The 13,478-nt window shown below is 43.7% G+C and overlaps 1 protein-coding gene across 2 annotated transcripts in view; it reads left to right on the top strand.

Moving 5' to 3' along the window:
- The window catches only part of DCDC2 (doublecortin domain containing 2), a 134,671-nt gene extending 122,755 nt beyond the window's left edge, over positions 1-11,916 (top strand). For both annotated transcript variants that reach the window (XM_079147562.1, XM_079147563.1), the window contains 2 exons: positions 6,606-6,911; positions 9,093-11,916. In XM_079147562.1, coding sequence (XP_079003688.1) covers positions 6,606-6,911; positions 9,093-9,197 — 411 coding nt within the window. In that variant the 3' untranslated portion in view covers positions 9,198-11,916. The remainder of the gene's footprint in view (positions 1-6,605; positions 6,912-9,092) is intronic.
- The last annotated feature ends 1,562 nt before the right edge of the window (positions 11,917-13,478 follow it).

Raw genomic sequence — 13,478 nt, 5'->3', positions numbered from 1 at the left:
CTGGCCTGTGGCTGCCTGCCTGCCAACACCGCTGAGGCTGTGGGGGCCTCTGTGGCGGGGCCCAGGCCTGGCTGCAGGCTGCGCCCACCTCGAGTGCCCCTTTCTGCCACAGGTTCCTGCTGCTGTCCTGCCACACGATGCAGCAGATTTGTTTGCACATCTGTGCTGCCCGTGAGCCCTGAGCTCTGTTGTCGGACCACCCCCGTGTCTGTCTGAGTGCCTGGCACCCGGGGTACTGCTGAACACAGACAGGCGCCTGGCCCAGTCGTGGAGCCCCCACGTGTCTCCCAAGGTTCCACAGTGACCTCTTCCCTGGATCCCCAGGGTCCGGGAAGGGAACTGACTGTCTCTGGGCCCAGGACCCCTGGACCTTTCGTCTCTTCCTCTGGCACATTAGTGGGGAGCCGTCCGCAGGGTTCCTCTGAGTGGGTCCTGACTCAGCTGCACCCACAGCCTGCTCCTCTGGGTCTCTCCAGAGGAAGCCCCACCACCTGCTGCATGCTCGCTGGCCCCCCTGGGAGCTGAGCCTCTGCAGGAATGCAGGAGGCTCAGCTCAGCTGGGGACCTTCCCTCCCTCTCTGTCTTTGTTTTCGATCTTATTCTCTAGTAAAGTCCACGTCAGGTAGGCCTTGCCCTCCTCGCCCCAGGCCCACGGGGCCCGCACCCCAAGCAAGCTCATGACCTCATGACTCATGCTACCGTCCCCCCGCACACCTCCGGGCCTCCGCACCTCCAGGGTGAGACGCTGCCCACGAGGCCTCGTTCCCACTCACTCCTGCCCAGGGCCCAAGGCCACCTGCTCTCACTTTCTCCGACTTCTCTGTGCATATCTCACGTGGGGTGGATTGGTTCAGTGCTTGTCCTTTGCCCCGGGCTTATTTCACCTGGTGGGGTGTCCTGCTTGCCAGCGTGGTCGGGATTCCCTCAGTAGGAAGCTGAGCCACATTCCACCGGGGCAGGTGCCACATCTTGCTCAGCGGTTCCTCTACGCATGCACACTTGGGTCAGTCCCACCTCTCAGCTATTGTGAACCTGGTTGGACGAATGTCCCTTTAGACCCAGCTTTCAGTTCTCCTGGGCGTCTGCCCAGAGTGGAATGGCTGGACCACGTGGTACTTCTAGGCCTAGACTTTTTTTTTTTAATTTTGATTTTTAAAATTTGGATTCATTGTACAAATGGGGTACAATTTTCATTTCTCTTTTTGTACATGAAGTAGTCACACCATTTGCGTAATCATACATGTACATAGGGTCATGATGTTTGTCTCATTCTATTATTTTTTCCTCCCCCTAGCCCCTCCCCACCCCTCTTTTTCCTCTATACAATCCATCCTACCTCCACTCTTGCCTCCCCCCCACCCCATTATGTATCATCATCCACTTATCAGAGAGATCATTCGGCCTTTGGTTTTTTGGCTTGGCCTATTTCACTTAGCATGACATTCTCCAACTCCATCCATTTACCTGCAAATGCCATAATTTTATTCATCTTTGTGGCTGAGTAACATTCCATTGTGTAGCTAAATCACAGTTTTTTTAATCCATTCATCTATTGAAGGACATTTAGGTTGGTTTCACAATCTAGCTATTGTAAATTGAGCAGCTATGAACATTGATGTGGCTGCATCACTGTAGTATGCTGATTTTAAGTCCTTTGGGTATAAGCCAAGGGATGGGATAGCTGGGTCAAATGGTGGTTCCATTCCAGGTTTTCTAAGGAATCTCCCTACTTTCTAGAGTGGCTGCACCAATTTGCAACCCCACCAACAATGTATGAGTGTACCTTTTTCCCCACATCCTCACCAACACCTATTGTTGCTTGTCTTCTTGATAACAGACATTCTAATTGGGGTGAGATGAAATCTTAGGGTAGTTTCCATTTGCCTTTCTCTTATTACTACAGAAGTTGAATATCTTTTCATATATCTGTTGATTGCTTTCAGATCTTCTTCTGTGAAAAGTCTGCTCATTTCCTTAGCCCATTTATTGACTGGGTTATTTGTAATCTTGTTGTAAAGTTTTTGAGTGCTTTATAAATTCTGGAGATTAGTGATCTATCTGAGGTGTGTGTGGCAAAGATTTTCTCCCACTCTGTACACTCTTTCTTCACATTGTTAATTGTTTCCTTTGCTGAGAAAAACCTTTTTTAGTTTGAATCTATCCCAATTATTGATTTCTGCTTTTATATCTTATGCTTTGGGAGCCATGTTAAGGAAGTCTGATCCTAAGCCAACACGATGAAGATTTGGAACTACTTTTTCTTCTATTAGGTGCAGGGTCTCTGGTCTAATTCCGAGGTCCTTGATTCATTTTGAGTTGAGTTTTGTGCAGGGTGAGAGATAGGGGTTCAGTTTCATTTTGCCACATATGGATTTCCAGTTTTGCCAGCACCATTTGTTGAACAGGCTATCTTTTCTCCATTGTATGTTTTTGGCACCTTTATCTAGTAGGAGGTAACTGTATTTATGTGAGTTTTAGCAAATCGCATACAAAAACATATTAAAAAGATAGTCATGATAAAGTGGGTTTCATCCCAGGGATGCAAGATTAGGTCAACATCCAGAAATCAATAAACATAATACATCACATCAATAGACTTAAAGTTAGGAATCATATGATTATTTCAATAGATGCAGAAAAAGCTTTTGATAAAATACAGTGCACCTTCATGCTGAAAACACTAGAAAAAATAGGGATAGTAGGAACATACCTCATCATTGTAAAGGCTATCCAAGCTAAACCCATGGCCAACATAATTTTAAATGGTGAAAAACTGAAAGCATTCCCTCTAAAAACTGGAACAAGGCAGAGATGCCCTCTTTTACCACTTCTATTCAACATCGTCCTTGAAACACTAGCCAGAGCAATTAGACAGACCAAAGAAATTAAAGGGATACAAATAGGAAAAGAAGAACTCAAACTATCACTATTTGTTGATGACATGATTCTATATTTAGAGGAGCCAAAAAATTCAGAAAATTTTTAGAACTCATAAATAAATTCAACAAAGTAGCAGGATATAAAATCAACACTCATAAATCTAATGCATTTCTATTCATAAGTGATGATTCCTTTGAAAGAGAAATTAGGAAAACCACTCCATTCACAATACCCTTAAAAAAATAAAATACTTGGGCATCAATCTAACCAAAGAGGTAAAAGATCTCTACAATTAAAACTACAAAACATTGAAGAAAGAAATTGAAGAAGACTTTAGAAGATGGAAAGATCTCCCATGTTCTTGGGTAAGCAGAATTAATATTGTCAAAATGGCCATACTACCAAAAGTGCTATACAGATTCAATGCAATTCCAATTAAAATCCCAATGACATTCCTCACAGAAATAGAGCAAGCGATCATGAAATTCATCTGGAAGAATAAGAGAACCAGGATAGCCAAAGCAATCCTGAGCAGGAAGAGCGAAGTAGGAGGTATCCCAATTCCAGGCCCTAAACTATACACAGAGCAATAGTAACATAAATGGCATGGTATTGGCACCAAAATAGGCAGGTAGACCAATGGTACAGAATAGAGGGCACAGAAACCAACCCACACAAATACTGTTGTGCCTAGACTTTTGAGGAAATGCCACGCTGTTTGCCATGAGGTGGTGCCACGTTACACCCCTGCTGCAATGCTCAAGGGATCCAGTGCTTCATGCCCTGGCTGACCTTCCTTACTTTCTCTTTTTCCCTAGTAACCATATTAATGGGTGTGAGGTAGTGTGGGTTGTGGTTTTGGTTCACATCCCCCTAATGGTCAGTGGTGATGAGCATCTTTCTACCTGTTCACTGGCCATTTGCATGTCTTCTTTGGATAAATGTCTGTGTCCTCTGCATATTTTGAATCACTTGTTTTATTTTTTTTGTTTTTGTTTTTTTGTGGTTGGGTTTTAGGAGTTCTCTGTACTTCAGGGTGTCAGTACCCTATCAGCTGTGTGGTTTGTAAATGTCTTCTCCCATTCTCAGGGCTGCCATTTTACTCTGCTAGTGGTGTCTTTCGATGCACAAATGTTGCAAACTTCACAAAGTTCAACTTGTCCATTCCTTTGTTGCCTGTGCCTTTGGTGTCATTTCAGAGAAATGGCTGCTGAACCCAAGGGCACAAAGCTTTTGCTCCATACTTTCCTATAAGAATTGTCTGTTTTTAGGTCTTTCACTGAGGTTTCTAATCCATTGTGAGTTAGTTCTTGCATATGGTGCTCGGAAGTGGCCCCACCTCACTCTTTTTATGTGGCTATTCAATTTTCCCAGAACCATTTGTTGAAAAGGTTTTCTTTTTTCTACATCTAGATGATTAGATGATTTCCTCATCTAATCACTTAAATTATGTGTAAGAGTTTATTTCAGGACTTCTCTTCCATTGATTCATATATTTGTGTTTATACCACTGGTTTTGATGATGATAGCTTTGTGGTACATTTTGAAATTAGGAAGTGTGAATCCTCCAGGTTTGTGCCTCTTTCTCAAGATTGTTATAACTATTTAAGGTTTCTTAATGTTTCAGAATTTTAGAATGGATTTTTCCATTTCTACAAATATGGCATTGGGATTTTGACAAAGATTGCTCTACATCTGTAGATCATTGGACAGTATTGCTGTCTTAACAAAATTAAGTATTCCAATCCATGAACATGGTATATGTTTGTATTCTTTACTATCTTTGAGCAGTGTTTTGTAGTGTTTTTATAGTTTTCAACTCCTTGGTTAAGATAATTCCATCTCCTTGGATAAGTTTATTTTTTTTAAGCTATTGTAAATGGAATTGTTTTTGTAATTTCGTTTTTAGATTGCTAATTGTTTTGTGTTTGGAACCATAACCAGTTTTCATGTGTGAAGTGTCCTCCTTTGTTCTGTTTTAGTAAAGAATAGTGCCCGGTTCTCCGAATCCTAATTTTTCCCTCCTCCACACTTCAGGTGTGTGTGTTCTTCAGTGCCTTGGGTGTTTGTTCTATTTGGAGAGAGGGTGAGATGAGGGCATGGTGGAGAGTTGGGAAAATGTGAGTTTCTTTTTTGGAGATTGGAGGCTTTTCTCATCTTCAGTCATTTGGGTGTTATACACTAAAATCCAGACTACCTTATCAAGTTACAGTTCATAGATATTTTGCTGTTCCTTTTAGCCTCATCTGGCAGATCCACTCCCTTCCCACTCTGAGCTTCCCCAGCCTTTGACCTTCCTAAGGGCTTCACCCTGGGTGGCATGCTCAAGGATAGCTGTGGCTGGACCCTATTTGACAGTAGGCCTCTGAATGAAAATTTGGACAATCAGCTTCACTGTCTTATACAATCTGCATGGTGACCAACTGTATGGTTTTGCGATACCTTAGCAACAACTGTTTTTTTTTTCCCTTCATTATCTAAGTGCATCTTTGATATAATATCACTACATTTGATAATTTAAAAGGAAGTAAGAATTCATGATTCCAACGTTTTTCTTTAATATTATGTGACATTTTATTTTTAAACCGTTAGTCTATTTCTTCATTTTCTTCCTTCTTCACTTCTCCAACTGAAAGCATTGTGCTTTAAGTTTTACTGAGAAAAGAATCAATTTTCAGAGTTGGAAGGGAGACCAGGACTAATTGAGTTCCAAGCTCTCATTTTACAACAGCCAGAGAATTAAGTGACCTGTCCAATCTTGGACAGCTAGAAAAAGTGGGTCTGGGATCTTAAACAGAACAAATTCTGTGTTCTTTCTACCCTAACATTTAAAAGACTGTTATTTTGTTGGTGGCAATGAAGAAATATGATATCTCCAGTAAAGGATGTGTGATAACAAATGGAAAGGGATTTCTGTGTTTTAAGGATATGTGATACGCCAGGTCTTGTGCTTGGCATTTCCTGTATCTTAGCTCATTTAACCCCCACGTGAAAATTTTATTATCTTTGCACTTACGAATGGGAAACCTGAAACTCACAGACGTTAGGTAGCCAGTAAGTGCCTGACCGGGACTTGTACACAGTTTGTTCCTTCTCCAGTCTTGGCTCTGGACCGTGGCCTCCTGTTCTCTTTTAAAGCAAACATACATATTTACAAATCACAGGAAAAAGGTTTAACTTGAGTTTGCAAAGCATTTAACTGTCACCTCTCTCAGGTACTGTGTGGAAAGCCATTTCCTGTTCCATGCCAGGAAGCCTAGTTCTCAACCAGCCCAATTGTTGTTACCTACCCGTCTCCGCAAAGACCTGTTCTGAGCCTCCTCCTCTGGGCCAGATGCTCCCTCTATGCGTCCAAGGACCCCGTGGATTAATTTCCTATCTGTGTGGGGATTACCAGCACTGGTTCTGAAGTCACAGGTTTAGTTCAAGTTCTGGTTCTCCAATGGGACCTTGGGCTTGATGCTTGGCTATCCATGCCTTCATTTCTCATCTGTGAAATGGGAGCGATGCCAATTTTGCAGGATCGTTGGGGTGCTGATTAAATGAGAACTGTGGCGTGTGGTAGGTATTTAGTCAATGCAAACCTGTCACGGTCTGGAAAGTGCTACACACCTGCGAGGAAGGTGCACTTGACCGTAGTATGGTGATTACCGCTTCACTGTAAGGTGTTATGGAAAATCTGTTACACTTCTTACTTTTACCCATTATTTCTTTTGTTCCATCAGAGACCGGCAGAAATCGTTGATGAGGAAGAAGATGAGGAGAGAACCAACAAAGACGCAGAACAGAAAGAAGACTTCTCAGAGATGAATGGAGAAGTCAGAGACGAGGCCGGTGGGGAGGCTGCCGATGCCCCTGAGCAAGCGGAGGAGATCCCAGATCACAGTGAGGAGATCACGGGTCCTGCTCGGGCCAACGGAGGCACCGATGAAGAAAACGGCGAGGAACTGGACCAGGTTAATAATGAGCTCCAGCCGGCAGTGGAGGAGGAAAGACAGTCTCCAGGGGGTGCTGACGGTGGAAAAGAAGAGGTATCACTTTGCTTACTTGTGTGTATGCATGAGAGGAGGGAGAGAGAGAGGGAGAGGGAGGGGGGAGAGGGAGGGGGAGGAGGAAGGGGGAGGGAGAGAGAGAGGGAGAGGGAGGGGGGAGAGGGAGGGGGAGGAGGAAGGGGGAGGGAGAGAGGGGAAGAAGGAGGGACGGGAGAGAGAGAGGGAGAGGGAGGGCCTGCACACACATGCATACAGTTAAGAAAATTATCTAAGTGCTTAGAACTGGCAATGAAATCACTTATGGTAGAGTAGGTAAGAGCTCATACAGTTTTGATTAATTTTAATTTCCACTTATTTCAAAAGAGTTCACAAACTTAGTACTGCCATCTACCTGACAGTCCACATGTCCATCTCACTGACATCCATCCATCCATCCATCCATTCATTTATCTCTTCTCATTGTACTAAAAATTCACAGAGCAACATATATAATAAACAACATATATAATAAACAACATATATAATAAAAGGGAAGAGGAAAAAAAAAAAAAAAAACTAGAAACAAGCTTGGACCAAGTAAGAACAAGCCAGAAAGCGATATCAAGGCCAGTGAGACATGGATGATACAAAGAGCATCATCTCTGCTACCAGTGACTTCTTTTCTCTCTGGGAGAATCAGTCTGGTTTGTTTGTTCCACCTTAAAAGGATTAATTGAACCAAGCACTCAGTGCACTGGTACTTGTGTGTAGTTGTAGCAAAGCACAAGAGAACTTGATGTTGGCAGAGTGCACAGCCTTCTTGTGGCCAGGCGTTCATAAGTGGCACAAAGTTTCCGGCAATCTGCTGTACCACTCTGCAAAACATTCTCAACGTGAAATGAAAACTCTCAGCGTGTCTCTCATGTCATCCTGACTCAAGGTGGGATGATCACAATACACAGGTCCACACAGTTCTCAGTGCCATTATATGGCAACTGCAGTGGTAGGCTCACAGAACTCTTTGTTGTATTAGCCTTTCACGAGAGTTTATAGCAGGAAATCCAAGTGCAGTTGGATGCGACAAAGTACTGTGGACGCGACAGTAAGATCCTGTACACAGTTTTCCCCCAGTGGTCTAGTTTAATTCAATGCATGACCTAGATAGAGTTTACCTTTCCCTCTGTCTTCCATAAATATAGTTTCCAAAAGTAACGTACAGTTTGCAACAAATTGAGTAAACACAGAAGACATCGTGCTAAGTGAAACACGACAGGCACAGAAGGACAAATACTTTGCGGTCTCACTTATATATGGAGCCCAGCAGAGTGGGACTCGTAGAGGCAGAGGGCAGAATGGTGTCATTAGGGGCTGGGAGATGTTGGTCCCTGGAGATTAAACTTCAATGAGGAGGAATAAGTCCAAGATGTCTGTGGAAACGTGGTCCTTACAGCTAACGACAATGTACCGTGTGCTTGAAGTCACCTAGAGACTTTCATGTTCTCCCTACAAAGGTGATGAGTGAGTCCGTGGCATGGGGTTTGGGGAGCTGGACGGGCCCCAGTCCTCCAGGCTGCTGGCTCTTGCAGAGTTGTGGAGCCTCCAGGATTCAGGCAGCAGAGTTTGAAAGCCAGCATTTTTGAATTCTGGTTCTCAAACCAGTGAGTTCTCATCTCACCACTCAGTTTTCAGTCCAGTGGGGGAAAACAAATGACCCGTGGGACAGTATCACTAACACCGTGGGAGCAACCCGCGTGGCAGGCGGGAGAGCTGCCCTGCGGTCTGGGGTTCTGTCTTCTCCACCTGCCTGTGCTGGATGGCCCCTGGCACTGCACTGGCACGTCTGTGGGTCCTCCAGGGGAGCCTCGGCAGGGGCCTGGGTCTCCCGACTCGGGGCGCCTGCTGCTGCCTTGCTCTCCTCCCTCATCTCTGAGAACTACCCACTGAAAAATATAAAGATGTATTTGGAAAGAAAAACTCTAAGGGAGAAAAAGAAAAGAAAAGAAAACCCAGAAAAATAAAGCCTGCAGTGTAGGAGACAGTAATTACAGTCCCAGAAAAGCCTTCTCTGCACATAGAATGGTGTGACTGTGGGGTGACCACAGACGGAGGCCACAGGGAGCACTGGTCCTGCCCAAGGACATCAGGGACTAGACAGGACGCTGAGGAACTTTTTTCCTTGTAACATTTATTACCTTTGTAAAGCAAGGAGCTAAATATCTTCGTTTTGATGTTTTCCTCCAGGCTGATGTGGACCCTCAAAGGCCACCGAGGCCAGAAGTGAAGGTCACTAGTCCTCAGGAAAATGGGAGCAATGAGCAAAGCAAGGAGTATGCTGTGGTGGCCTAGATGATGACCAAGAGCGTGCATCCAGAGTATGAATGAAGGCGTGACCCCTGATTAGCAAGCGCATCCTTAGCGCCAAACGCGAAGCGACTGGACGGTCGAACCTACCCGTGGAATTTCACATCTAGAGGACTCAGGGCAAGGCCGGCAGACCCTCAGTAGCTACTAAGGAGAATGACATGTTTTCATCACACGTGTTTTTATGTCATGTAGAAGATTTAAACAAGAGGGACAGAGAAGAATCTGCAGTGGACAGTTGGCCACTTATGTTCATAAGGATACAAAGATAGACTCACTCCCACTGCATACCTTATTGTAAATTTAGGAATGAGATTAGGAGACGGCAGCTTGTTCTAAAGCATTTATCCAAGAAAGCATAGAATCTTAAAGAACTGGTAATAGGAAAGCGTGTATTATTTTCTGAAAGCAATAAACTTTTGAATGAAAAAAGTTGCAGCTTAGTTCCCGAGGTCACTTGGACATGGCAGGAGAATGACGTTTCCTTGGTCTTCCTCCCTCTTAAGCCAGACTCTACCTCGAGTGCATTCCAAAGGCACCCACTTGGGTAGGAGGTAGCATTCAGTGGGAGCATTGCAAGTGGGCACTGGGCAGCAGGCCCAGGGACTTCCCAGGGTGCCGTGCATGGTGGTGCTCAGGAAGGCCTGCTCCTGCTGCCCAGCAAATTCTGGAAGTCCTGTGGATTTCCACGGGTCCTGTCTACCTTCACCTATAGGATGCTTTTCTTCCCCCTCATGTTATTGTATTGGAAAACCCCAAATCGGTTATTCCAAAATTCGTTCCAGATTTTCGGTTTTCTCTCTTTCTCCTTTCTTCCCCCACTTCGCTGCGCGAAAGTGAGACAGTGTCCTAGGAAGAAGGATGTAGGCTGTGAGAAAAGCTTACGGGCACCCAGTCTCACTAGCTTTCTGCTTTATTTCTATTAGCACTGTCTTGTGATATTTTTGCCCTGGAGAGATCAGCAAGTATTTATTTTCCGAGCTGGCTGTATTTAGTCTTTTAAACAGATTCTTTACTATATAATTAGATGCTATCGGATAGAAATAGGTGAAAAAACTTTAAAAATCGTCATAATGGAAACAGTCCCTGATTACCACTTTGTGACTGATTAATTTCTTTTCTCCTTGTGAGGTGCATATGGGGGGTGTAATTACATTAGTTTGGTGCTCATGATTAGAGATGATGTTGGTCTTTCCTTAGCCATAGAAATAATATATTTTTCCCATTTTAAAGAATATATTTTTCATTACGTAGAAGTTGTGAATTGGAAATTTCAACTTCTAGTGCTTTTATAAGAATCACTGTTAATCATCAATTTAAAGGATGACCCCTTAAACACCCCAGGTTTCATAGCCAACCATTTGGAGTCAGAGTAATTGGCAGTTAAGTAAAGCACTTTGTAATACTTGGAAAATAGGTGTATTTTTCCTCATAGCTGTTTTGGTATCTCCCAGAAATAGGAAGTACGACAGAGATTATGATGTTGCAGTATTTCAGGGAGCTCACCACGACACAGGCTGTACCAATCTGGGGGCGTGAATTACAGATGGGGTGCTGTGTTTCTGGTGTAAAATCTAGGTTGTGCTTCTCCTGGTAAGTGGGCTCCCCTCCTCAGGTGGGCAGCAAAGATAGCCATCTCCTGTGGCTGGAGAAGTGGACCAGCTGGCCTTTGGTTGCTCCAGGCAACCTACTTACTCCAGGTTTAGTGACTTTAAACTTGAGACTAAATATAAGAGGCTTGAACTAAGTCTCAAGAAGCTTCTTTCTCTTTTCTTTTACCATTGAAGAATTTCTCTCTCTCTTTTCTTCTTTAATAAAAATATTTCTCTTTTTTTTTTTCCTTCCTGTTCTTTTCTTCATTATACTATGAAACTTAGGCTTTAGGGAATCCCTCGTGAATCATTTTAATGATGCATGATATTGATATTTTACATGAAAAATAAAATTTGGAATTTTAAGTATACTTCAAGAAGTTATAGGTCACAATAACTATCAAAACATTTTTTAAACAGGGACATATTCTTCTCGTGTGTGTGTATTTTAACACCTGTTGATAAAACTGTGACCTACTATGAAGGAATGAATAACTTACCACTTTGAAAGTTGCAAATATATTACTTTAAAAAATAAATAAATGACATAAGTCATCTAACCAAGTAAGAAATCACTCACAGAGAATTAAAATTGTGGATGTCACTTTGGATATGACTTCAGCATAAATGCTGAAAGTCATTTCTAGTCCTGAATGTGGTAGTTTTCTCTATGGGAAAGGTGGTCCCCATGTCGGGCTAGCTCCAAAAAGTCAGACTTTGTGGGGATTCAGGACCATTTATAGGAGTGGATGGAAGAGATCTGAATTAGGCATCATGTGCTGTCTTACAGAGACAGGATGCTATGAAAAACTCACATCGCTTTTACATAGGAACCAACATGACGCTTCGAGATGTTCTTTGCAATGCTGGATATGCACGATTCCTAGTTTTAATGTCACTCAACTGCTTTCTTAAACTTATTTGAATTTTTAAGGCACTTGTGAACAACTGGTTTGTCAGCAGAATTGGAACATGAGGAGTTTTGCAGAGCAAATAAAGATTTTGACTGAAGTCATTTTCGGGCTAAGGCTATGTCCCTGCTTAGCTTCTGTTAGAATAGCTGCTGAGTGCCCAGGGACTTCTAGTAATTCCACCATATCATACTGTGGTCAGAGAAAAACTTTTAGTCATTATTTTTCCTTTGTGGCCAGAGGATGAAATTTAAGACTTTTTTTTTTTCCTTTTCTGGGGGGAGGAGCGGGAGGACCAGTAGACAGACCCATAGGAAGAATGTGACATGATCACACCTCTTGCCTCATGCTGAAAGTGTCAATTCTTGCCCTGGGAGTAGAGAAAAACCATCCCACACACATGGTTTAGAGCCCGTGTGCCTCTCTGTGGGCTGAGTGGTGACGCCGTCAGATGAGGTTAACTGCCCCTCGCAGGGCACAGCTCATCCACCATCGTCTACAGGATATCCACTAGACAACCTGTCTCGTGCACGCAGATGGAGTTCACGCACTTAGGAATAAAACCGTGTACCTGAAGCTGTGACTCAGAAGCACAAGAGGGCCTCTGTAGCTCACGGGCTAATTCTAATTCTCCGCAGGGATTAGCTCTGCACTTTCATCTTTTGAAGTTAAAAAGGTTCATCGCTGAGCAGAAAGCATCACATCTGAACTGTTGCCAGTCTGGACAGAAACGTAATACCTAGATGGGTCTCAAATGCTCACGGATATGGCCTCGCACACTCTGCGGCATCCAGAGGGCCTCTCAGACACAGCGGGACTCGGGCTGAGGCGCTTCTGCAAGAAACTGAGAGCAGCTGTGGGCGCGAGCGTGAGAGGAGAGGCTCAGAAGCGCTGGATACGGTGGTGCTCTAAATACTGGTTCTGAGACTCAAAGGAGTTTGATGTCTTTCTCAAAACAAGAGAGTTACCAACATTTTAGTGAAACGTTTATTCTAGGATAGGTTAGGATTTTTTAAAAAATCACAGCTAAACCCAGACAGACATACTTGCTCTCCTGTAGTGATCGGAGTACATTCTTGCCATCAGCCAAAGGACCACGTGCTTGAGTGCAGAGTGCTGCACACCAGCGCAGGCTCGGTCAAAAGGCTGATGCCTGTCGGTGATGGCGTGATTGACCTGAGCGTGGCCAGGGCCCCTGGGGCCACGGGCAGCACAGACAGAAAGACTGACTATGCTCCACTCATTTCTGCAATGTTAGGTCAGTTCAGCCGCGTTGGTGATGTCCTGTGATGTGATATCCTTCTGAAACGGAAGCGGTTTTTTTTTACCTTAAGGTTCTCTGTTTTACTAAAAGCACATGAGGTGCTTTGATTTTGAAACTCATTTTTGCGAACATCATTAGATTTTTGCTTTTTAGAAAAATGTCCTGGTATATATAGGTCTGATGTTTGTTCTTCCCACATGAAATGTGTATATTTCCTGCCATGAAGTTTGAGTGATGGATGGAGAATGAGAAAGTGTTCCCATATGTTAGTGAGGGACAAAATATTGTTCTTGATGAGGCATAACATCCTGTAGGAGATGGGGAATTAGAAAAGAATTACAAAATGTCTGGCTCCTGGAAAGCGTTTATAAATCAGGAGGTAACTAACGGCGCTCCACTGACTTCAGCCAGCAATGGCTGAGCTTCCGTCTACGGGTGGGGCAGATTAATTTCCTGCAGTCCTGTCAACTTGAACCCCAGAGCTTAATTGAGTGTTTCA

This window comes from Sciurus vulgaris (genome assembly GCF_902686455.1).
Source record: "Sciurus vulgaris genome assembly, chromosome: 7".
NCBI lineage: Eukaryota > Metazoa > Chordata > Mammalia > Rodentia > Sciuridae > Sciurus > Sciurus vulgaris.
Note: the sequence above shows the minus strand (reverse complement) of the source record. Positions and strands in the feature narration are given on the sequence as shown.